This window comes from Pseudoliparis swirei, chromosome 1 (assembly GCF_029220125.1).
Source record: "Pseudoliparis swirei isolate HS2019 ecotype Mariana Trench chromosome 1, NWPU_hadal_v1, whole genome shotgun sequence".
Lineage (NCBI taxonomy): Eukaryota > Metazoa > Chordata > Actinopteri > Perciformes > Liparidae > Pseudoliparis > Pseudoliparis swirei.
Window position 1 is genome coordinate 22456964 of NC_079388.1, and position 25813 is coordinate 22482776.

At 54.7% G+C, this 25813-nt stretch overlaps 1 protein-coding gene across 1 annotated transcript; it reads right to left on the reverse strand.

The window, feature by feature from the left end:
- Positions 1-568: 568 nt before the first annotated feature.
- On the reverse strand, positions 569-24180 carry LOC130198623 (dynein intermediate chain 3, ciliary-like). The gene is made up of 11 exons (XM_056421854.1): positions 23483-24180; positions 23309-23356; positions 20723-20916; positions 18075-18234; positions 17890-18003; positions 17682-17821; positions 17571-17610; positions 11053-11288; positions 10004-10156; positions 1273-1419; positions 569-1194 (listed from the first exon to the last, which is right to left on the reverse strand). Exons 3-11 carry the CDS (start codon positions 20903-20905, stop codon positions 697-699), a joined length of 1671 nt encoding a protein of 556 aa, XP_056277829.1. The 5' UTR covers positions 20906-20916; positions 23309-23356; positions 23483-24180; the 3' UTR covers positions 569-696.
- Positions 24181-25813: the final 1633 nt, after the last annotated feature.

A 25813-nucleotide genomic window follows, 5' to 3' on the forward strand; every position in this document is an offset into this window, starting at 1 on the left:
CTAGTGGACTGAGCTCTGGTCTCTAGTGGACTGAGCTCTGTGGTCTCTAGTGGACTGAGCTCTGTGGTCTCTAGTGGACTGAGCTCTCTGGTCTCTAGTGGACTGAGCTCTCTGGTCTCTAGTGGACTGAGCTCTCTGGTATCTAGTGGACTGAGCTCTCTGGTCTCTAGTGGACTGAGCTCTGTGGTCTCTAGTGGACTGAGCTCTGGTCTCTAGTGGACTGAGCTCTGTGGTCTCTAGTGGACTGAGCTCTCTGGTCTCTAGTGGACTGAGCTCTGTGGTCTCTAGTGGACTGAGCTCTGTGGTCTCTAGTGGACTGAGCTCTCTGGTCTCTAGTGGACTGAGCTCTCTGGTCTCTAGTGGACTGAGCTCTCTGGTCTCTAGTGGACTGAGCTCTGTGGTCTCTAGTGGACTGAGCTCTCTGGTCTCTAGTGGACTGAGCTCTGGTCTCTAGTGGACTGAGCTCTCTGGTCTCTAGTGGACTGAGCTCTGTGGTCTCTAGTGGACTGAGCTCTGTGGTCTCTAGTGGACTGAGCTCTGTGGTACTTTAAACAATATTCAACAAAAGAACATTTCATCTCATTTATTAAAACATTCAAATTAATTATTTAAATAGTTTCAGACTTTAAAACATGTGAAAACTTTCTGCTTCAAACCTTTTGATTAAAGAACAGAACACAAACCCTTCAGGGACCATCAGTACTCAGAAGAATGGTCCTGGCTCTGACCCTGGCTCTGACCCTGGTCCTGACCTTGGCTCTGGCTCTGACTTTGACCTTGGTCCTGGCTCTGACCCTGGCTCTGACTTTGACCTTGGCCCTGGTCCTGGCTCTGACCCTGGCTCTGACTTTGACCCTGGCTCTGACCCTGGCTCTGACCTTGGCCCTGGTCCTGGCTCTGACCCTGGCTCTGACCTTGGCCCTGGCTCTGGCTCTGACTTTGACCTTGGCCCTGGCTCTGGCCCACTGATTCGGCTGTCTGGTCCACCTTCTCCCTCCTCCTCTTCATCTCCGTCTCCGTGACGACGTAGAAGTGGTCCTCGGCTCTGGCTATCAGCTGGTGTGGACTCTGGTCTCCGTCATCCCGTCCCCCGTCCTCGTCCCGGCTTTGCTCGGAGCGGCTCCTCTCCTTGAGACGGATCTCTCTCTGCCGGGCCTCCAGGATCTTTTCTCTCTTGGTCTCTCGCTCAAACATCTGGTCTCATAGAAACAGGATCAGGGTCAGCGGACTTGTTGACCGACACTGATCCTCATCCCGTTCAGGAGGTCTCACCGCAGCCAGCAGGCTCTTCTCGTTCTTCTGGAGGGTGGACAGTCCGGGACAGACCTCCAGCAGCGAGACTCCGCCCTGCTGAGAGCCGCACGCCAGCAGCCGCCCGTTGTCCTGCAGCCGGAGGCTGTACAGGGCCTCGTCACAGACCTGAAGACCAGAAGAACCTTGAGGAGCTCCACATGCTGCCAGGGCAACAACACGAAGCTCACCAAGAACTGGAGACCAGTGAAGAGGGTTCTGAGGGTTAGTGGAACCAGAAGACCAGGAGGACGTAGAGGGTCTGGTTCTGAGGGTTAGTGGAACCAGAAGACCAGTAGGACCGTAGAGGGTCTGGTTCTGAGGGTTAGTGGAACCAGAAGACCAGGAGGACGTAGAGGGTCTGGTTCTGAGGGTTAGTGGAACCAGAAGACCAGTAGGACCGTGGGGTCTGGTTCTGAGGTTAGTGGACCAGGAGGACCGTGAGGGTCTGGTTCTGAGGGTTAGTGGAACCAGAAGACCAGTGGGGCGTAGAGGTCTGGTTCTGAGGGTTAGTGGAACCAGAAGACCAGGAGGACGTAGAGGGTCTGGTTCTGAGGGTTAGTGGAACCAGAAGACCAGGAGGACGAGGGTCTGGTTCTTAGGGTTAGTGGAACCAGAAGACCAGTAGGACCGTAGAGGGTCTGGTTCTGAGGGTTAGTGGAACCAGAAGACCAGGAGGAGTGAGGTCTGGTTCTGAGGTTAGTGGAACCAGAAGACCAGTAGGACCGTGGGGTCTGGTTCTGAGGGTTAGTGGAACCAGAAGACCAGGAGGACCGTAGAGGGTCTGGTTCTGAGGGTTAGTGGAACCAGAAGACCAGGAGGACGTAGAGGGTCTGGTTCTGAGGGTTAGTGGAACCAGAAGACTAGTAGGACGTAGAGGGTCTGGTTCTGAGGGTTAGTGGAACCAGAAGACCAGTAGGATTGAGGGTCTGGTTCTGAGGGTTAGTGGAACCAGAAGACCAGTAGGACGTGAGGTCTGGTTCTGAGGGTTAGTGGAACCAGAAGACCAGTAGGACGTAGAGGGTCTGGTTCTGAGGGTTAGTGGAACCAGAAGACCAGTAGGACGTAGAGGGTCTGGTTCTGAGGGTTAGTGGAACCAGAAGACCAGGAGGACGTAGAGGGTCTGGTTCTGAGGGTTAGTGGAACCAGAAGACCAGTAGGATGTAGAGGGTCTGGTTCTGAGGGTTAGTGGAACCAGAAGACCAGGAGGACCGTAGAGGGTCTGGTTCTGAGGGTTAGTGGGACCAGGAGGACCGTAGAGGGTCTGGTTCTGAGGGTTAGTGGAACCAGAAGACCAGGAGGACGTAGAGGGTCTGGTTCTGAGGGTTAGTGGAACCAGAAGACCAGTAGGACGTAGAGGGTCTGGTTCTGAGGGTTAGTGGAACCAGAAGACCAGGAGGACGTAGAGGGTCTGGTTCTGAGGGTTAGTGGAACCAGAAGACCAGTAGGACCGTAGAGGGTCTGGTTCTGAGGGTTAGTGGAACCAGAAGACCAGTAGGACCGTAGAGGGTCTGGTTCTGAGGGTTAGTGGAACCAGAAGACCAGGAGGACGTAGAGGGTCTGGTTCTGAGGGTTAGTGGAACCAGAAGACCAGTAGGACCGTGGGGTCTGGTTCTGAGGGTTAGTGGAACCAGAGACCAGTAGGACCGTAGAGGTCTGGTTCTGAGGGTTAGTGGAACCAGAAGACCAGGAGGGACCGTGAGAGGGTCTGGTTCTGAGGTTAGTGGAACCAGAAGACCAGGAGGACAGAGTGAGGGTCTGGTTCTGAGGGTTAGTGGGACCAGAAGACCAGTAGGACGTAGAGGTCTGGTTCTGAGGTTGAGTGGAACCAGAGACCAGGAGGACGGAGGGTCTGGTTCTGAGGTTAGTGGTGGAACCAGAAGACCAGTAGGACGTAGAGGTCTGGTTCTGAGGGTTAGTGGAACCAGAAGACCAGGAGGACCGTGAGGGTCTGGTTCTGAGGGTTAGTGGAACCAGAAGACCAGTAGGACGTGGGGTCTGGTTCTGAGGGTTAGTGGAACCAGAAGACCAGGAGGACCGTAGAGGGTCTGGTTCTGAGGGTTAGTGGAACCAGAAGACCAGGAGGACGTAGAGGGTCTGGTTCTGAGGGTTAGTGGAACCAGAAGACCAGTAGGACGTAGAGGGTCTGGTTCTGAGGGTTAGTGGAACCAGAAGACCAGTAGGACCGTAGAGGGTCTGGTTCTGAGGGTTAGTGGGACCAGGATGGGGTCTATGTGGGTTCTGAGGGTTAGGGAACCAGAAGACAGGGAGGACGTAGAGGGTCTGGTTATGAGGGTTAGTGGAACCAGAAGACCAGGAGGACGTGGGGTCTGGTTCTGAGGTTAGTGGAACCAGAAGACCAGGAGGACCGTAGAGGGTCTGGTTCTGAGGGTTAGTGGAACCAGAAGACCAGGAGGACCGTAGAGGGTCTGGTTCTGAGGGTTAGTGGAACCAGAAGACCAGGAGGACGTAGAGGGTCTGGTTCTGAGGTTAGTGGAACCAGAAGACCAGGAGGACTAGAGGGTCTGGTTCTGAGGGTTAGTGTAACCAGAAGACCAGGACGTGGGGTCTGGTTCTGAGGGTTAGTGGAACCAGAAGACCAGTGACGAGAGGCCATGGTCTGGTTCTGAGGTTAGTGGAACCAGAAGACCAGTAGGACCGTAGAGGTCTGGTTCTGAGGGTTAGTGGAACCAGAAGACCAGTAGGGACGTAGGGTCTGGTTCTGAGGTTAGTGGAACCAGAAGACCAGTAGGACCGTGAGGGTCTGGTTCTGAGGTTAGTGGAACCAGAAGACCAGTAGGACCGTGAGGGTCTGGTTCTGAGGGTTAGTGGAACCAGAAGACCAGGAGGACTGTAGGGGTCTGGTTCTGAGGTTAGTGGAACCAGAAGACCAGGAGGCGTAGAGGGTCTGGTTCTGACGGTTAGTGGAACCAGAAGACCAGTAGGACCATAGAGGGTCTGGTTCTGAGGGTTAGTGGAACCAGAAGACCAGGAGGATGTAGAGGGTCTGGTTCTGAGGGTTAGTGGAACCAGAAGACCAGTAGGACGAGAGGGTCTGGTTCTGAGGTTAGTGGAACCAGAAGACCAGTAGGACGTGGAGGGTCTGGTTCTGCGTGCTAGTGGAACCAGTAGACCAGGAGGACCGTGAGAGGTCTGGTTCTGAGGTTAGTGGAACCAGAAGACCAGGAGGACGTAGAGGGTCTGGTTCTGAGGGTTAGTGGAACCAGAAGACCAGGGACGTAGAGGGTCTGGTTCTGAGGGTTAGTGGAACCAGAAGACCAGTAGGACGTAGAGGGTCTGGTTCTGAGGGTTAGTGGAACCAGAAGACCAGTAGGACGTAGAGGGTCTGGTTCTGAGGGTTAGTGGAACCAGAAGACCAGGAGGACGTAGAGGGTCTGGTTCTGAGGGTTAGTGGAACCAGAAGACCAGGAGGGACGTGAGGTCTGGTTCTGAGGGTTAGTGGAACCAGAAGACCAGGAGGACGAGAGGGTCTGGTTCTGAGGGTTAGTGGAACCAGAAGACCAGGAGGACGTGAGGGTCTGGTTATGAGGGTTAGTGGAACCAGAAGACCAGGAGGATGAGTCGGGTCTGGTTCTGAGGGTTAGTGGAACCAGAAGACCAGGAGGACGTAGAGGGTCTGGTTCTGAGGGTTAGTGGAACCAGAAGACCAGTAGGACCGTAGAGGGTCTGGTTCTGAGGGTTAGTGGAACCAGAAGACCAGGAGGACGTAGAGGGTCTGGTTCTGAGGGTTAGTGCAACCAGTAGACCAGGACGACCGTAGAGGGTCTGGTTCTGAGGGTTAGTGGAACCAGAAGACCAGTAGGACGTAGAGGGTCTGGTTCTGAGGGTTAGTGGAACCAGAAGACCAGGAGGACGTAGAGGGTCTGGTTCTGAGGGTTAGTGGAACCAGAAGACCAGGAGGACGAGGTCTGGTTCTGAGGTTAGTGGAACCAGAAGACCAGTAGGACCGTAGAGGTCTGGTTCTGAGGTTAGTGGAACCAGAAGACCAGTAGGACCGTGAGGGTCTGGTTCTGAGGGTTAGTGGAACCAGAAGACCAGGAGGACCGAGGTCTGGTTCTGAGGTTAGTGGAACCAGAAGACCAGTAGGACCGTAGAGGGTCTGGTTCTGAGGGTTAGTGGAACCAGAAGACCAGTAGGACGTAGAGGGTCTGGTTCTGAGGGTTAGTGGAACCAGAAGACCAGTAGGACCGTAGAGGGTCTGGTTCTGAGGGTTAGTGGAACCAGAAGACCAGTAGGACGTAGAGGGTCTGGTTCTGAGGGTTAGTGGAACCAGAAGACCAGTAGGACCGTAGAGGGTCTGGTTCTGAGGGTTAGTGGAACCAGAAGACCAGGAGGACCGTGAGGGTCTGGTTCTGAGGGTTTAGTGGAACCAGAAGACCAGTAGACCGTGAGGGTCTGGTTCTGAGCGTTAGTGGAACCAGAAGACCAGGAGGACGTAGAGGGTCTGGTTCTGAGGGTTAGTGGAACCAGAAGACCAGGAGGACCGTAGAGGGTCTGGTTCTGAGGGTTAGTGGAACCAGAAGACCAGTAGGACGTAGAGGGTCTGGTTCTGAGGGTTAGTGGAACCAGAAGACCAGTAGGACGTAGAGGGTCTGGTTCTGAGGGTTAGTGGAACCAGAAGACCAGGAGGACGTAGAGGGTCTGGTTCTGAGGGTTAGTGGAACCAGAAGACCAGTAGGACCGTAGAGGGTCTGGTTCTGAGGGTTAGTGGAACCAGAAGACCAGGAGGACCGTAGAGGGTCTGGTTCTGAGGGTTAGTGGAACCAGAAGACCAGGAGGACCGTAGAGGGTCTGGTTCTGAGGGTTAGTGGAACCAGAAGACCAGTAGGACCGTAGAGGGTCTGGTTCTGAGGGTTAGTGGAACCAGAAGACCAGGAGACCGTAGAGGTCTGGTTCTGAGGTTAGTGGAACCAGAAGACCAGGAGGACCGAGAGGGTCTGGTTCTGAGGGTTAGTGGAACCAGACCAAGGACCGTAGAGGGTCTGGTTCTGAGGTTGATTGAACCAGAAGACCAGGAGGGTCTGTTTCTTAGGGTTAGTGGAACCAGAAGACCAGTAGGACCGTAGAGGGTCTGGTTCTGAGGGTTAGTTTCAAGTTTCAAGTTTCAAGTTTCAAGTTTTTATTGTCACATCCCCTTTTATACAAGTATAATCGGTTTGTGAAATTCTTATGTGCAAAACACCCGACAGCAGTAGCAGACTAAAAAAAGAATAAGAATGAGAATAAACTATACAATATCCACACAAAAAAAGAAGAAAGTATTAACAATATATATATAAAACAATGTAATAGAATATACATCATGACAATATATATATATAAAACAATGTAATAAAATATACACTTTTTGAGACAATATATATATATATATACATACAATATATATATAATATATATATATATAAAAGAATGTAATAAAATATACACCATATTACAGATATTCACAGAATATGTTCTGTGTGTAGTGTTAATGAGGGTCTCAGTCCTTGTTCAGCAGCCTGATGGCCTGACTGAAGAAGCTGTCCTCAGTCTGTTTGTCGGCACTTGATACCGCGGTATCGCCTGCCTGACGGTAGAAGGTGAACAGTTTGTGGCGGGGTGGTTATTGTCTTTCATCATCCGTTTGGCCCTGGCCACGCCGCCTGGTGTATATGTCCAGGATGGAGGAAGCTCACCTCCAACGATGTACTGTGCCGACCGCACCACCCTCTGTAGTGCCCTACGCTCCAGGGCGGTGCAGTTCCCGTACCAGACGGTGATGCAACCTGTCAGAACACTCTCGATGGTACTGGTGTAGAATGATCTGAGGATGCGGGGGCCATGTTGAATTTCCTCAGTCGCCAAGGAAATACAGGCGTTGTTGGGCCCTTTTCACCACGTGAGTGGTGTGTGGTCCATGTGAGGTCCTCGGAGATGTGCACGAGGAACTTGAAGCTGCTGACCCTCTACTGCAACTCCGTCTATGGAGATGGGGTGTGCTCTCCTCTGCGCCTCCTGTAGTCCACGATCAGCTCCTTGGTCTTCTTGACGTTGAGGACGAGGCTGTTCTCCTGGCACCACTGTACCAGTGATCCAACCTCCTCCTGTAGGCTGTCTCGTCGTCGCCGGTGATCAGCCCCAACACTGTTGTGTCGTCAGCAAACTTGATGATGACGTTGGAGCTGTGCATGGCCGTGCAGTCGTGGGTGTACAGGAGTAGAGGAGAAGGCTCAACACGCATCCCTGAGGGGCTCCCGTGTTGAGGGTCAGCGGCTCTGAGGTGGTACTGCCCATCCTCACCACCTGGCGGCCCGACAGGAAGTCCAGTATCCAGCTGCACATGGTAGAGTGCAGGCCTGAACCTCTGAGCTTGGTGTCGAGCTTGGCGGGAACAATAGTGTTGACGCTGAGCTGTAGTCCACAACCAGCATTCGCACAACAGTTCCTCCTCCAGGTGGGAAAGGGCGGTGAAGTGCCATGGCAATTACGTCGTCGGTGGATCTGTTTTGACGATATGCAAATTGCCATGGGTCCAGCGTGGCAGGCAACATGGAACAAATGAAGTCCTTGACCAACCTCTCAAGCATTTACTGACAATCGAGGTGAGGGCTACGGGTCTCCAGTCATTCAGGCAGGTTACCTTGGGGTGTTTGGGGACAGGCACAATGGTGGACATCTTGAAGCTCTCAGGAACAACAGCCTGGGACAGGGAGAGGTTGAAGATGTCTGCGAAGACTCCTGCCAACTGGTCTGCACATGCTCTGAGGCGCGCCCGGGATGTGGTCGGACCTGCCGCCTTCCGGATGTCCACCGCTTGAAGGCTCTGCGCACATCAGCCTCTCAGATGATCAGCAGGCTGGTCTCCTCGAGCGCGCTGCCTTGGCGGGCTGCCGTCACGCCGAACCGAGCAAAGAATGTATTTAGCTCGCCTGGGAGGGAGGTAGAGGAGTTCTCTTCACCGCTGGTTTCCTCTGAAGTCCGTGATTGTCTGTAGCCCCTTCCACACACCTCGCACGTCATGGCTCTTGAGCTTTTCCTCCACCTTGTTCCTGAACTCCCGCTTGGCAGAGCCGATGGTCTTACGGTGGTCGTAGCGGGCTACTTTGTATTCCGTCATATTCCGGGTCAAAGGCGGTGTTACGCGTCTGGAGTGCAGCGAACATCGCCATTTATCCACGGTTTCTGGTTGGGATAAATCCGAACCGACTTGGTAGGAACAACGTCATCTATGCATTTCTTGATGAACCCGGTGACTGAGGACGCGTACTCACTGACGTTGTTGTCCGACGCGACCCTGAACACATCCCAGTCAGCACGTTCAAAACAGTCCTGTAGCATAGACTTCGATTGGTCCGACCAGCGTTGCACTTCCTTCACAGCGATTGGATGCTGCCTTAGCCTCTGCCTGTGGCGGGAGTAGTTGGATGGAGTGGTGGTCCGATTTGCCGAGCGGTGGGCGGAGGAGGGCTTTGTATCCATCCCGGAAGGGAGTGTAGCAGTGGTCGAGAATCCGCTCCCCGTGTTGCTTGTTATGTGTTGGTAGAACTTGGGAGAACTTTCTTCAGGTTCGCTGTTGAAGTCCCGCCACAATGAAAGCAGCCTCGGGTGCCGACTCCTGCTCGCTGATCGCCCGTGAGTTCCTTCAGCGCTATGTCCGTGTTAGCTTGAGGCGGAATGTACACAGCAGTTACGGTGACTGCTGTAAACTCCGCGTAGCCAGAATGGTCGACACATGAGCATTAGGTACTCCAGGTCCGGGGAACAGAACGACTTGAGAGTATGTACATGACTTTGGTTGCACCAAGATCTGTTTATCATGAGACATACCCCCTCCACGATCTTTACCAGAGAGAGTCTTTGTTCTGTCCGCGGTGGACGGAAAATCCTGCCGACTCGATGGCTGAGTCGGTAACCTCCTCCGACATCCATGTCTCCGTAAGGCAGATGATGCAGTTGTCCTTAGTTTCGGTGGAATTGAATACGAGCCTGTAGCTCGTATAGCTTATTGTCCAAAGACTGTACATTTGCCAGTAAAATGGTGGGTAGTGGGGGTCGATTGGCTCGACGTCTCAGCCTAACCAGCACGCCAGCTCGCTTCCCCCTCCGTCGCCTCCTTTGCGTGAGATCGCGCCTAAAATGGACGGAGATAGTTCCGCTACTGTTCCTGGCGGGACGTCCGAGTAAGAGTTGAAAAACTCTGGTAGGCGGCGAGCAACTGCCGATCCAATCTCCAGAAGTGTGCATCTGTCGTACGTTAACTGGCTGCTAACGTTTTGTGCAAAAATAGTCGCAATAAGAAGAATAAATAACAAAAAACTACTACAAAATCCGGGAGCTCGCAACACAGCAGCCATCACGTACGGCGCCATATCGCCATTGGAACCAGAAGACCAGTAGGACGTAGAGGGTCTGGTTCTGAGGGTTAGTGGAACCAGAAGACCAGGAGGACGTAGAGGGTCTGGTTCTGAGGGTTAGTGGAACCAGAAGACCAGGAGGACGTAGAGGGTCTGGTTCTGAGGGTTAGTGGAACCAGAAGACCAGTAGGACCGTAGAGGGTCTGGTTCTGAGGGTTAGTGGAACCAGAAGACCAGGAGGACGTAGAGGGTCTGGTTCTGAGGGTTAGTGGAACCAGAAGACCAGGAGGACGTAGAGGGTCTGGTTCTGAGGGTTAGTGGAACCAGAAGACCAGGAGGACGTAGAGGATTAGACGCACCTTGAGACTCAGCGTGGGGTCGTTCTGCTTGAACAAGATGTCCCAGACGTCCAACATGCCGTCCATCTTCACAGTGAAGAAGACAGAGGGACGGACAGGACTCCAGCAGGCGTCCATCAGATAGGACGTCTGATATCTGACAGGAGGTAACGTCTGGTTTGAGTCACTGAGCAGGATGTCCACAGGACAGACAGACAGACAGACACACGGGACAGACACACGGGACACAGACAGACACACGGGACAGACAGACAGACACACGGGACAGACAGACAGACACACGGGACAGACAGACAGACACACGGGACAGACACACGGGACACACGGGACAGACAGACAGACACACGGGACAGACAGACAGACACACGGGACAGACAGACAGACACACGGGACAGACAGACAGGACACACAGACAGACACACGGGACAGACAGACAGACACACGGGACAGACAGACAGGACACACAGACAGACGGGACAGACAGACAGACACACGGGACAGACAGACAGGACACACGGGACAGACAGACAGGACACACAGACAGACACACGGGACAGACAGACAGGACACACGGGACAGACAGGACACACAGACAGACACACGGGACAGACAGGACAGACAGACAGGACACAGACAGACACACGGGACAGACAGACAGACACACGGGACAGACAGACAGGACACACAGACAGACAGACAGACACACGGGACAGACAGACAGACACACGGGACACACAGACAGGACACACAGACAGACACACGGGACAGACAGGACACACAGACAGACACACGGGACAGACAGACAGACAGACACACGAGACAGACAGACAGGACACACGGGACAGACAGACAGGACACACAGACAGACACACGGGACAGACAGACAGGACACACGGGACAGACAGACAGGACACACAGACAGACACACGGGACAGACAGGACACACGGGACACACAGACAGACAGACGGGACAGACAGACACACGGGACACACAGACAGACAGACAGACGGGACACACAGACACATCTTGATCTTTAAATGTGTCCTACAGACACATGGGAGTCCTTGATGTCCTCAGACCAGATGCGGGCGGTCCAGTCCCCCACGGTGAGGAAGTTCTTGGGGAAGAAGGGGTTCCTCTGCAGAGCGTAGACGGGTCCCTGGTGGCCATCGTACGTACAGACAATCTTCTCTGCCGGAGTCTTTGCCTTCCTGTTGCAGGACACCACCACGCCCTGTTCCGTTCCCACCAGGAACTTAGTGGGCTGAGAGACACGTGGACACGCTTAGAGACATGTGGACACGCTGAGAGAGACATGTGCTGAGAGACATGTGGACACGCTGAGAGACATGTGCTGAGAGACATGTGGACACGCTTAGAGACATGTGGACACGCTGAGAGACATGTGGACACGCTGAGAGACATGTGCTGAGAGACATGTGGACACGCTTAGAGACATGTGGACACGCTGAGAGACATGTGGACACACTGAGAGACATGTGCTGAGAGACATGTGGACACGCTAGGACATGTGGACGCGCTGAGAGACATGTGGACACGCAGAGACATGTGGACACGCAGAGACATGTGTGCAGAGACATGTGGACACGCTGAGAGACATGTGGACACGCTGAGAGACATGTGGACACGCTGAGAGACATGTGCTGAGAGACATGTGGACACGCTTAGAGACATGTGGACACGCTGAGAGACATGTGCTGAGAGACATGTGGACACGCTTAGAGACATGTGGACACGCTGAGAGACATGTGGACACGCTTAGAGACATGTGGACACGCTGAGAGACATGTGGACACGGAGAGACATGGACGCTGAGAGACATGTGGACACGCTTAGAGACATGTGGACACGCTGAGAGACATGTGGACACGCTTAGAGACATGTGGACACGCTGAGAGACATGTGGACACGCTTAGAGACATGTGCTGAGAGACATGTGGACCCACTTAGAGACATGTGGACACGCTGAGAGACATGTGCTGAGACATGTGGACCCACTTAGAGACACGTGGACACGCTGAGAGACACGTGGACACGCTTGAGAGATGTGCTGAGAGACATGTGGACACGCTTGAGAGACATGTGGACACACGCTGAGGACATGTGCTGAGACATGTGACACGCTTGAGACATGGACAGTGGACACGTGGAGAGACATGTGGACCCACTTAGAGACATGTGGACACGCTGAGAGACATGTGCTGAGAGACATGTGGACCCACTTAGAGACATGTGGACACGCTGAGACATGTGGACCCACTTAGAGACATGTGGACACGCTGAGAGACACGTGGACACGCTTAGAGACATGTGCTGAGAGACATGTGGACACGCTTAGAGACATGTGGACACGCTTAGAGACATGTGCTGAGAGACATGTGGACACGCTTAGAGACATGTGCTGAGAGACATGTGGACCCAGAGACATGTGGACACGCTGAGAGACATGTGGACACGCTTAGAGACATGTGGACACGCTTAGAGACATGTGGACACGCTGAGAGACATGTGGACACGCTTAGAGACATGTGGACACGCTGAGAGACACGTGGACACGCTTAGAGACATGTGCTGAGAGACATGTGGACACGCTTAGAGACATGTGGACACGCTGAGACATGTGGACACGCTTAGAGACATGTGGACACGCTGAGAGACATGTGGACACGCTTAGAGACATGTGGACACGCTGAGAGACATGTGCTGAGAGACATGTGGACACGCTTAGAGACATGTGGACACGCTGAGAGACACGTGGACACGCTTAGAGACATGTGCTGAGAGACATGGAGACGCTAGATACATGTGGACACGTGCTGAGAGACATGTGGACACGCTTAGAGACATGTGCTGAGAGACATGTGGAGACATGTGGGATATCAGAGACATGTGGACACGCTTTAGGAGACATGTGGAGAGACATGTGCTTGAGAGACATGTGGACACGCTTAGACATGAGAGACATGTGAGACGCGAGGAGACATGTGCTGAGAGACATGTGGACACGCTTAGAGACATGTGGACACGCTGAGAGACACGTGGACACGCTTAGAGACATGTGGACACACTGAGAGACATGTGGACACGCTTAGAGACATGTGCTGAGAGACATGTGGACACGCTTAGAGACATGTGGACACGCTGAGACATGTGGACACGCTTAGAGACATGTGGACACGCTGAGAGACATGTGGACACGCTTAGAGACATGTGCTGAGAGACATGTGGACACGCTTAGAGACATGTGGACACGCTGAGAGACATGTGGACACGCTGAGAGACATGTGGACACGCTGAGAGACATGTGCTGAGAGACATGTGGACCCAGAGACATGTGGACACGCTGGACATGGGACACGCTTAGAGACACGTGGACACACAGAGACATGTGGACACGCTTAGAGACATGTGGACACTAGACACGTGGAGACATGTGGACACACGGCTTAGAGACATGTGGACACACTGAGAGACACGTGGGACGGACACTAGAGACATGTGGACGGACACTAGAGACATGTGGACAATAGAGACATGTGGGGACACCAGAGACATGTGGACACAGAGACATGTGGGATGGACAGACATGTGCTAGAGACATGTGGACGTGACACTGAGAGACATGTGGACACACTAGAGACATGTGATGGGAGACATGTGGACGGTGAGAGACGTGATGGACACCAGAGACACGTGGGATGGACACTAGAGACACGTGGGGGACACTAGGACAATGGGGGGGGACACTAGAGACACGTGGGGACACTAGAGATTGTGGAGCGGACATGGACACGCTAGAGACATGTGACGGCTGAGGACATGTGGACACTAGAGACATGTGGGATGGACACAGACGTGGACACACTAGAGACATGTGGGACACTAGAGACACGTGGGACGCGGACACTAGAGACATGTGGGACTGAGACATGTGGACAGAGACCTGAGACACGATGGACACTAGACACTAGAGACGTAATGTGATGGACACTAGAGACATGTGGGACAGACACTAGAGACACGTGGGACGGACACTAGAGACACGTGGGACGGACACTAGAGACACGTGGGACGGACACTAGAGACATGTGGGACGGACACTAGAGACATGTGGGACAGACACTAGAGACACGTGGGACGGACACTAGAGACATGTGGGACGGACACTAGAGACATGTGGGACGGACACTAGAGACACGTGGGACGGACACTAGAGACATGTGGGACGGACACTAGAGACACGTGGGACGGACACTAGAGACACGTGGGATGGACACTAGAGACACGTGGGACGGACACTAGAGACATGTGGGACGGACACTAGAGACATGTGGGATGGACACTAGACACGTGGGACACTAGAGACATGTGGGACGGACACTAGAGACATGTGGGACGGACACTAGAGACATGTGGGACGGACACTAGAGACACGTGGGACGGACACTAGAGACACGTGGGACGGACACTAGAGACACGTGGGACGGACACTAGAGACACGTGGGACGGACACTAGAGACACGTGGGACAGACACTGAGACATGTGGACGTGACACGACCGGACACTAGAGACACGTGGGACGGACACTAGAGACATGTGGGACGGACACTAGAGACACGTGGGATGGACACTAGAGACATGTGGGACGGACACTAGAGACATGTGGGACGGACACTAGAGACACGTGGGACAGACACTAGAGACACGTGGGATGGACACTAGAGACACGTGGGACGGACACTAGAGACATGTGGGACGGACACTAGAGACACGTGGGACGGACACTAGAGACATGTGGGACGGACACTAGAGACATGTGGACTGAGAGTGGGGCCGGACACTAGAGACATGGGACACACAAGAGACATGTGGGACAGACACTAGAGGGATGACACTAGCGACACGTGAGACAGACACTAGAGACATGTGGGATGGACACTAGAGACACGTGGGACGGACACTAGAGACATGTGGGACAGACACTAGAGACATGTGGGACGGACACTAGAGACACGTGGGACGGACACTAGAGACATGTGGGACGGACACTAGAGACATGTGGGACTTTTATATTAATGGGACGGACACTAGAGACACGGGACGACACTAGAGAGGGGACAGAGACTAGAGACACGTGACGGACACTAGGAGACACGTGACCTGATGGGGCAAGGACACCAGAGACATGTGGGATGGACACTAGAGACACGTGGACAGGACACTAGAGACATGTGGGACAGACACTTCAGACACGTGACGGACACTAGAGACATGGACACTAGAGACATGTGGGACGGACACTAGAGACACGTGGGACGGACAATAGAGACATGTGGGACCGACACTAGAGACATGTGGGATGGACACTAGAGACACATGGGACGGACACTAGAGACATGGGGACACTAGAGACATGTGGATTGGACTGCCAGAGACTAGTGGGACCTGGGGCGGACACTAGACATGGGACGGACACTAGAGACATGTGGGCGGACACTAGAGACATGTGGGACAGACACTAGAGACATGTGGGGCGGACACTGGAGACATGGGACGGACACTAGAGACATGTGGGACGGACACTAGAGACATGTGGGATGGACACTAGAGACATGTGGGATGGACACTAGAGACATGTGGGACGGACACTAGAGACACGTGGGACGGACACTAGAGACATGTGGGACGGACACTAGAGACACGTGGGACGGACACTAGAGACAAGGGCTAGGAGACATGTGGGACGGACACTAGAGACATGTGGGATGGACACTAGAGACATGTGGGACGGACACCTAGAGACATGTGGGGGGACGGACACTAGAGACATGTGGAATGGACACTAGAGACATGTGACCGGACACTAGAGACACGTGGGACGGACACTAGAGACATGTGGGATGGACACTAGAGACACGTGGGATGGACACTAGAGACACGTGGGACGGACACTAGAGACACGTGGGATGGACACTAGAGACACGTGGGATGGACACTAGAGACATGTGGGATGGACACTAGAGACACGTGGGATGGACACTAGAGAGACACATGCGGGGCCGGTCACTAGAGACATGTGGGATGGACACTAGAGACATGTGGGACGGACACTAGAGACATGTGGGATGGACACTAGAGACATGTGGGACGGACACTAGAGACATGTGGGATGGACACTAGAGACATGGACACTAGAGACATGTGGGACGGACACTAGAGACATGTGGACACTAGAGACACGTGGGATGGACACTAGAGACACGTGGGACGGACACTAGAGACACGTGGGATGGACACTAGAGACACGTGGGACGGACACTAGAGACATGTGGGACAGACACTAGAGACATGTGGGATGGACACTAGAGACCGTGGGGCGGACACTGAGACCGTGGAACGGACACTGCTACGAGACATGGGGGACGGACTAGACATGTGGGATGGACACTAGAGACACGTGGGGCCGGACACTAGAGACACGTGACGGACACTAGAGACATGTGGGACGACACTAGAGACATGGGATGGACACTAGAGCACTGGGATGGACCACCCGTGGGATGGACACTAGACCTGGATGGACACTAGAGACATGTGGGACGACAAGAGACAGCCGGGACGGACACTAGAGACATGTGGACCTGACACCAGAGACACGTGGACGGACGACTGGGATGGACACTAGAGACACGTGGGACGGACACTAGAGACACTTGGGATGGACACTAGAGACATGTGGGATGGACACTAGAGACATGTGGGATGGACACTAGAGACATGTGACGTGGGATGGATGGACACTAGACATGTGGGACGGACACTAGAGACATGTGGACACGCTTAGAGACACGTGGGATGGACACTAGAGACATGTGGGATGGACACTAGAGACACGTGGGACGGACACTAGAGACACGTGGGATGGACACTAGAGACATGTGGGATGGACACTAGAGATAATGTGGGATGGACACTAGAGACATGTGGGATGACATCATATGTGATGGACACTAGAGACATGTGGGACGGACACTAGAGACACGTGGGATGGACACTAGAGACACGTGGGATGGACACTAGAGACACGTGGGATGGACACTAGAGACATGTGGGATGGACACTAGAGACGTGGGATGGACACTAGAGACACGTGGGACGGACACTAGAGACACGTGGGATGGACACTAGAGACACGTGGGACGGACACTAGAGACATGTGGGATGGACACTAGAGACATGTGGGACGGACACTAGAGACATGTGGGATGGACACTAGAGACATGTGGGATGGACACTAGAGACATGTGGGATGGACACTAGAGACACGTGGGACGGACACTAGAGACACGTGGGATGGACACTAGAGACATGTGGGACGGACACTAGAGACACGTGGGACGGACACTAGAGACACGTGGGACGGACACTAGAGACATGTGGGACGGACACTAGAGACATGTGGGACGGACACTAGAGACATGTGGGACGGACACTCCAAAATCCGTGGGATGGACACTAGAGACACGGGACTTGACACTAGAGACACGTGGGCTCGGTCAACTTGCGGACGTCCCACCACAGAACCTGATGGAAAGAAGAGAGACTTTTACCCGTCTGTGGTCATCACAGTCCTGGAGGTCCACCCGGCAGTCTACCTGTCCATCAGTAGATGCAGAGAAGATGTCTGTCCCAGTCTTGGACTGCAGCCAGATGATCTTGTAGACCGGGTCTCTGTGACTGTGCTCCACAGAGGACGTCTCCACCGGCTGGCTGCCTTTCCGAGTGTCCCAGTACGCTAGAACAAACACACCCGCGGGTTGTGAACCTGTTCACTGAGAGGCCGTCCGTCAGTGCTGAACCCACCAATCTGTCCGTTGTAGCTGCCTCCCACCAGCGTGTGGCAGTCTTTGGGGTTGTATTCCAGACAGACGAGCGGAGACGCCGGCTTCAGAGTCATCTCCGGTCTGTTCGGGTTCTCTGAAACACAAATCCTTCTGTTACATCTGGACTCTGAATCCAGCTGCTGTCCAGGCATCCGTCAAACCCACCGACGTCCCAGACGTAGGAGTCCAGGTTCATGTCTTTGGAGGCTTTCTGGAACTCGAGGCAAGAGTAGGCGGCCGCCAGCTTCCTGCCGCCGTCAGGATGCCACGACAGACCGGTGACGGTCCGCTTCACCTGGTTCGGGTCTCTGCAGCCAGAGGAACACTCACGTCATTGCTCCCGCGGCCAGTAACATGGAAATGTAGATCTGGACTGGGAGATCGGATCCCTCAGAACGCCACGTTGTAAACAGAACTCGATGAGAGCTCTGTGTTTTTTATTTCATTGACAAGTAAAAGTATGAACACAAAGAAGCTGTGGGTGATCGCTCGAATGGATGTAGAATCTACCGTTATAGATAAGGATTCCAAGTGTGCGCCGATTCCTGAATCTGTTGTGTGGACCAGGTCCTGAACCAGGAAGCAGGATTTGGGTGAGCGAGGCAGCTTCAGGGTAAACTCTGGCTTTTCAGTCCTCCTGAACTGAATAGTTTAAAGTGTCCTTGAATATATTCTAAACGTTGCTGGTGTTCCGGTCTCGTCGGTCGGTCTCTGTGATCCTTTAACACATCTGTTCAACCTTTCTAAATCACTGCAGTCCAGAGCCGCTTTCTCTCAAGCACATTGTGGATTTTAAATGTGATGACTCGGACAGAAGGCCCTTGCGGACAGAGACTCTCTGGATTCAGCGGACTTCACATCAGTGGACACTGTCATATTATTGGGATTGTTGGGGTCAAGCATGTATAAACAAGAGCTGCAGTTGAGTGCTGATCTGGACATTGATCACCATGGCAACGTCCGGCACCTCGAGTCAGCCTAGTCCGACGGTCAGGTTTATAAATATGGAAGATAATCTATTCAATAATAAAAAATGTCATAGAGACCAGTAGCCTTCAATTACTGAGACCAGTTGTCTTACCTGAAAGTTGATAGTCTTGGCAGACGGCGGCTCCCTTCAAGTAGTCCTGGTAGATGTCCACGGCATTGTTCTGTCTGATGCAACTCTCCATGACCTGGACCACACATGATGACATCACACATGATGACATCACACAGCGCCCTAAGACATGCAACCGCTGGCTGGACCCGGGGACGCCAGACGCATCCAGAATCAACGTCAGCTAAACGCCCGCCAAGTTCTGCTGGTAGGTGAAGGGGGTCGATGTGGACCGGGTAAAGGTGAAGGGGGTCGATGTGGACCGGGTAAAGGTGAAGGGGGTCGATGTGGACCGGGTAAAGGTGAAGGGGCCGACGTGGACCGGTAAAGGTGAAGGGGGTCGACGTGACCGGGTAAAGGTGAAGGGGGTCGACGTGGACCGGGTAAAGGTGAAGGGGGTCGACGTGGACCGGGTAAAGGTGAAGGGGGTCGACGTGGACCGGGTAAAGGTGAAGGGGGTCGACGTGGACCGGGTAAAGGTGAAGGGGTCACGGACCGTAAAGGTGAAGGGGACCGACGTGGACCGGGTAAAGGTGAAGGGGTCACGTGGACCGGTAAAGGTGAAGGGGTCCGGTGGACCGGTAAAGGTGAAGGGGGCCGACGTGGACCGGGTAAAGGCGTGGCGGGGTCGTGGACCGTAAAGGTGAAGGGGTCGATGTGGACGGGTAAAGGTGAAGGGGCACCGAATTGCAGCGGTGAAGGGGTCGGCGTGGACCGGTAAAGGTGAAGCAATGGCGATCATGATCTTACGTTGCCCAGCTGGAGGATGCTGTTGAGTAAAGGTGTCCGGGCCCCACGTGTCTCTAGTGAAGGGGCCCACGGTCTCTAGTGTGTCCGTCCCACGTGTCTCAGTGTCCATCCCACGTGTCTCAGTGTCTGTCCCCATGCCCCTAGTGTCCGCCCCATGTCCCCAGTGTCCGTCCTATGTCTCTAGTGTCCGCCCCACGCGTCTCTAGTGTCCGCCCCAGTGGGTCTCCCCAGTGTCCACCCACGGTCTCCTAGTGTCCTCCCACATGTCTCTAGTGTCCGGCCCCGACGTGTCTCTAGTGTGTCCATCCCACGGCCCCTGGTGTCCAGGTCCCGTTGTCTCTGGTGTCAGGTCACGTGTCTCTGGTGTCCAGTCCGTGTCTCTGGTGTCAAATCCCACATATCTCGGTGTCAGGTCACGTGTCTCCTAGTGTCCATCGGCCCCACGTGTCTCTAGGTACCATCCACGGTTCTAGTGTCCATCCCCTACTTGCCCCAGTGTCCGCCCCACATGTCTCTAGTGTCCGCCCCACATGTCCCTAGTGTCCGCCCCACGTGGCTCTAGTGTGTCCGTCCCACGTGTCTCTAGTGTCCGTCCCACGTGTCTCTAGTGTCCGTCCCACATGTCTCTAGTGTCCGTCCCACATGTCTCTAGTGTCCATCCCACATGGGCTCTTTGGGGACCAAAGAAGACCTGGGCTCTTTGGGGACCAAAGAAGACCTGGGCTCTTTGGGGACTAAAGAAGACCTGGGCTCTTTGGGGACTAAAGAAGACCTGGGCTCTTTGGGGACCAAAGAAGACCTGGGCTCTTTGGGGACTAAAGAAGACCTGGGCTCTTTGGGGACTAAAGAAGAACTTGTGAAGTTCCTCTGCTATTGACTCTACATCTACTTATTAGATTGTTATGAATGGGGGGCTCTTCGTCAGAACCGGGTCAGAACCCCGTCTAGTTGATGTGTTACTCACCTGGTGCTCCGACATGTCCCGGCAGGCCTGCAGGCCCTGGTCTCGGTGGGTTTTCTGGATAAACTGTGGAGCCAGATTCTGGTCTGTAGGAACGTCAACCAGCAGCTCTGCAGGGCGGTCGGAGAAGAGACACTGACGGCCAAACTGGAGGCGGAGCTTCGTGTAGACATGGACGATCTCCATGCCAGGGTCCGCTTGGAACGACCGGAGAACAGAATGAAACACACGGATCCATAAAGATGGACTACGCTTGAAGAGGGGGTCCCTCAAGGCTCTGTCCTGGGTCCCCTCCTCTTCCTCTCACTATGGGGTCCCTCAAGGCTCTGTCCTGGGTCCCCTCCTCTTCCTCTCACTATGGGGTCCCTCAAGGCTCTGTCCTGGGTCCCCTCCTCTTCCTCTCACTATGGGGTCCCTCAAGGCTCTGTCCTGGGTCCCCTCCTCTTCCTCTCACTGTGGGGTCCCTCAAGGCTCCGTCCTGGGTCCCCTCCTCTTCCTCTCACTATGGGGTCCCTCAAGGCTCCGTCCTGGGTCCCCTCCTCTTCCTCTCACTGTGGGGTCCTCAAGGCTCCGTCCTGGGTCCCCTCCTCTTCCTCTCACTATGGGGTCCCTCAAGGCTCCGTCCTGGGTCCCCTCCTCTTCCTCTCACTGTGGGGTCCCTCAAGGCTCCGTCCTGGGTCCCTCCTCTTCCCTCTCACTATGGGGTCCTCAAGGCTCCGTCCTGGGTCCCTCCTCTTCCCTCTCACTATGGGGTCCCTCACAAGGCTCCGTCCTGGGTCCCCTCCTCTTCCTCTCACTGGGGTCCTCAGGCTCCGTCCTGGGTCCCTCCTCTTCCTCTCTCACTGTGGGGTCCCTCAAGGCTCCGTCCTGGGTCCCCTCCTCTTCCTCTCACTATGGGGTCCCTCAAGGCTCTGTCCTGGGTCCCCTCCTCTTCCTCTCACTATGGGGTCCCTCAAGGCTCCGTCCTGGGTCCCCTCCTCTTCCTCTCACTATGGGGTCCCTCAAGGCTCCGTCCTGGGTCCCCTCCTCTTCCTCTCACTATGGGGTCCTCAAGGCTCCGTCCTGGGTCCCCTCCTCTTCCTCTCACTATGGGGTCCTCAAGGCTCCGTCCTGGGTCCCCTCCTCTTCCTCTCACTGTGGGGTCCCTCAAGGCTCCGTCCTGGGTCCCCTCCTCTTCCTCTCACTGTGGGGTCCCTCAAGGCTCCGTCCTGGGTCCCATCCTCTTCCTCTCACTGTGGGGTCCCTCAAGGCTCCGTCCTGGGTCCCTCCTCTTCCTCTCACTATGGGGTCCCTCAAGGCTCCGTCCTGGGTCCCCTCCTCTTCCTCTCACTATGGGGTCCTCAAGGCTCCGTCCTGGGTCCCCTCCTCTTCCTCTCACTGTGGGGTCCCTCAAGGCTCCGTCCTGGGTCCCATCCTCTTCCTCTCACTGTGGGGTCCCTCAAGGCCTCCTGGGTCCCTCCTCTCCTCTCACTGTGGGGTCCCTCAAGGCTCCGTCCTGGGTCCCTCCTCTTCCTCTCACTATGGGGTCCTCAAGGCTCCGTCCTGGGTCCCTCCTCTTCCTCTCACTGTGGGGTCCCTCAAGGCTCCGTCCTGTCCCTCCTCTTCCTCTCACTGTGGGGTCCTCAAGGCTCCGTCCTGGGTCCCTCCTCTTCCTCTCACTGTGGGGTCCTCAAGGCCCGCTGTCCTGGGTCCTCCTCTTCCTCTCACTGTGGGGTCCTCAAGGCTCTCCTGGGTCCCTCCTCTTCCTCTCACTATGGGGTCCCTCAAGGCTCCGTGGTCCCTCCTCTTCCTCTCACTGTTCCTCTCCCTCTGGGGTCCCTCAGCTCCGTCCTGGGTCCCCTCCTTTCCTCATGGCTCAAGGCCCGGCCCCGGGTCCCACCTTCCAGGACTGGTCTCCGCTCCATCCTCACTCAGGACCTGGTCCCACCTCGCCCGACCTGGTCTTGCGTGACCCAGGACCTGGTTCCAGTCACACCCAGGCTTTTCCATTCCTCAGACCCAGGACCTGGTCTAACCTCACACCCAGGACCTGGTCTAACCTCACACCCAGGACCTGGTCTAACCTCTCATCCAGGACCTGGTCTAACCTCAGACCCAGGACCTGGTCTAACCTCAGACCCAGGACCTGGTCTAACCTCACACCAGGACCTGGTCTAACCTCAGACCCAGGACCTGGTCTAACCTCAGACCCAGGACCTGGTCTAACCTCACACCAGGACCTGGTCTCACACCCAGGACCTGGTCCAACCTCAGACCCAGGACCTGGTCTAACCTCACACCCAGGACCTGGTCTAACCTCAGACCCAGGACCTGGTCTAACCTCTCATCCAGGACCTGGTCTAACCTCACACCCAGGACCTGGTCCAACCTCACACCCAGGACCTGGTCCAACCTCAGACCCAGGACCTGGTTCAACCTCAGACCCAGGACCTGGACTAACATCAGACCCAGGACCTGGTCTGTTTTCTGTCCTGGCTCCTCAGTGGAGGAACAAGCTCCTCACTTATGGTATTACTTGTGTTATTACTTAAAACACACTTACAGACTGAAAGAGTAATACCAGATTACATGTTTTAACTTTAAACTCACGGTTCTCTGGTCGCGCAGTTCGCCGCTTCCTCGCAAGTTAGCCGTCTCCTAGCAACGGCACGAAGTTAGCCGTCTCCTAGCAACACTAACACACTTCAACAACCACACACGTCGCCACTAAAGTCAACAGATGTGTCTGTCACATTAGCTAGTTCGCTAACAGCAGAAACTCACCGCTTTAGTAGGTACCAGTCTACTTCCGGTTCCCTTCAGAACCCGACACGGAGCTGGGCCCAGAGCGAGGGCCTTCCTCACGTCGAGGTGTTGGAGCCCTGATCCAGAGGAACCTTTAGTATTCCTTCAACACGACAACAAGGATAACCATCATCATATCAATAATCATAATAAATATACACACGGTCAGCTGGGATCTGAGTACAATAGAAACGGTTCCAGGGATCATACATACAGTTTAAATGGCTTCGGAGTTAAAATAAAGCACCGATGAAATGTGAACCTTTAATATTTAGTGCAGTTAAACAGTTTACAGACACAAATAAAAACGACCACCAAACAGCTTGAATCATGCAGGTCAGAAAACAGCTCCACGACAAGGGACCCCATCGATGATCCTCACGCCGACCAGAACACAGGACTTCAAGTACTGGTTCCCTCTGGGCCGGCTCCAACAGATACAGCAAGGATTTAGTGTCTGTTCAAAAGCCGTCATGAAGCCAGGCCACGTGACCTCAGGACCATCATCTTCATGTTGAGGTCCGCCATGAAGCCGGGCCACGTGACCTCAGGACCATCATCTTCATGTTGAGGTCCGCCATGAAGCCGGGCCACGTGACCTCAGGACCATCATCTTCATGTTGAGGTCCGCCATGAAGCCGGGCCACGTGACCTCAGGACCATCATCTTCATGTTGAGGTCCGAAGCCGGCCCACGTGACCTCAGGACCATCATCTTCATGTTGAGGTCCGTCATGAAGCCGGGCCACGTGACCTCAGGACCATCATCTTCATGTTGAGGTCCGTCATGAAGGCCACGTGACCTCAGGACCATCATCTTCATGTTGAGGTCCGCCATGAAGCCGGGCCACGTGACCTCAGGACCATCATCTTCATGTTGAGGTCCGCCATGAAGCCGGGCCACGGACCAGGACCATCATCTTCATGTTGAGGTCCGCCATGAAGCCGGGCCACGTGACCTCAGGACCATCATCTTCATGTTGAGGTCCGCCATGAAGCCGGGCCACGTGACCTCAGGACCATCATCTTCATGTTGAGGTCCGCCATGAAGCCGGGCCACGTGACCTCAGGACCATCATCTTCATGTTGAGGTCCGCCATGAAGCCGGGCCACGTGACCTCAGGACCATCATCTTCATGTTGAGGTCCATCATGAAGCCGGGCCACGTGACCTCAGGACCATCATCTTCATGTTGAGGTCCGTCATGAAGCCGGGCCACGTGACCTCAGGACCATCATCTTCATGTTGAGGTCCGTCATGAAGCCGGGCCACGTGACCTCAGGACCATCATCTTCATGTTGAGGTCCCATGAAGCCGGGCCACGGACCTCAGGACCATCATCTTCATGTTGAGGTCCCATGAAGCCGGGCCACGTGACCTCAGGACCATCATCTTCATGTTGAGGTCCGCCATGAAGCCGGGCCACGTGACCTCAGGACCATCATCTTCATGTTGAGGTCCGCCATGAAGCCGGGCCACGTGACCTCAGGACCATCATCTTCATGTTGAGGTCCGCCATGAAGCCGGGCCACGTGACCTCAGGACCATCATCTTCATGTTGAGGTCCGTCATGAAGCCGGGCCACGTGACCTCAGGACCATCATCTTCATGTTGAGGTCCGCCATGAAGCCGGGCCACGTGACCTCAGGACCATCATCTTCATGTTGAGGTCTGCCATGAAGCCGGGCCACGTGACCTCAGGACCATCATCTTCATGTTGAGGTCCGCCATGAAGCCGGGCCACGTGACCTCAGGACCATCATCTTCATGTTGAGGTCCGCCATGAAGCCGGGCCACGTGACCTCAGGACCATCATCTTCATGTTGAGGTCCGCCATGAAGCCGGGCCACGTGACCTCAGGACCATCATCTTCATGTTGAGGTCCACATGAAGCCGGGCCACGTGACCAGGACCATCATCTCCATGTTGAGGTCCGCCATGAAGCCGGGCCACGTGACCTCAGGACCATCATCTTCATGTTGAGGTCCGCCATGAAGCCGGGCCACGTGACCTCAGGACCATCATCTTCATGTTGAGGTCCGCCATGAAGCCGGGCCACGTGACCTCAGGACCATCATCTTCATGTTGAGGTCCGCCATGAAGCCGGGCCACGTGACCTCAGGACCATCATCTTCATGTTGAGGTCCGCCATGAAGCCGGGCCACGTGACCTCAGGACCATCATCTTCATGTTGAGGTCCGCCATGAAGCCGCCACGTGACCTCAGGACCATCATCTTCATGTTGAGGTCCGCCATGAAGCCGGGCCACGTGACCTCAGGACCATCATCTTCATGTTGAGGTCCGCCATGA

What these genes read in the sequence shown, in the direction of transcription:
- LOC130198623 (XM_056421854.1), bottom strand. Translation starts at nt 20,905, where the DNA reads ATGGAGATCGTCCATGTCTACACGAAGCTCCGCCTCCAGTTTGGCCGT. An exon ending in GGGACATGTCGGAGCACCAG is followed by an intron (nt 18,235 to 20,722) that starts GTGAGTAACACA and finishes CAATGACGTGAG; the next exon opens with TGTTCCTCTGGCTGCAGAGA. An exon ending in CAAGTTGACCGAGCCCACGT is followed by an intron (nt 11,289 to 17,570) that starts GTCTCTAGTGTC and finishes CATGTCTCTAAG; the next exon opens with CGTGTCCACGTGTCTCTCAG.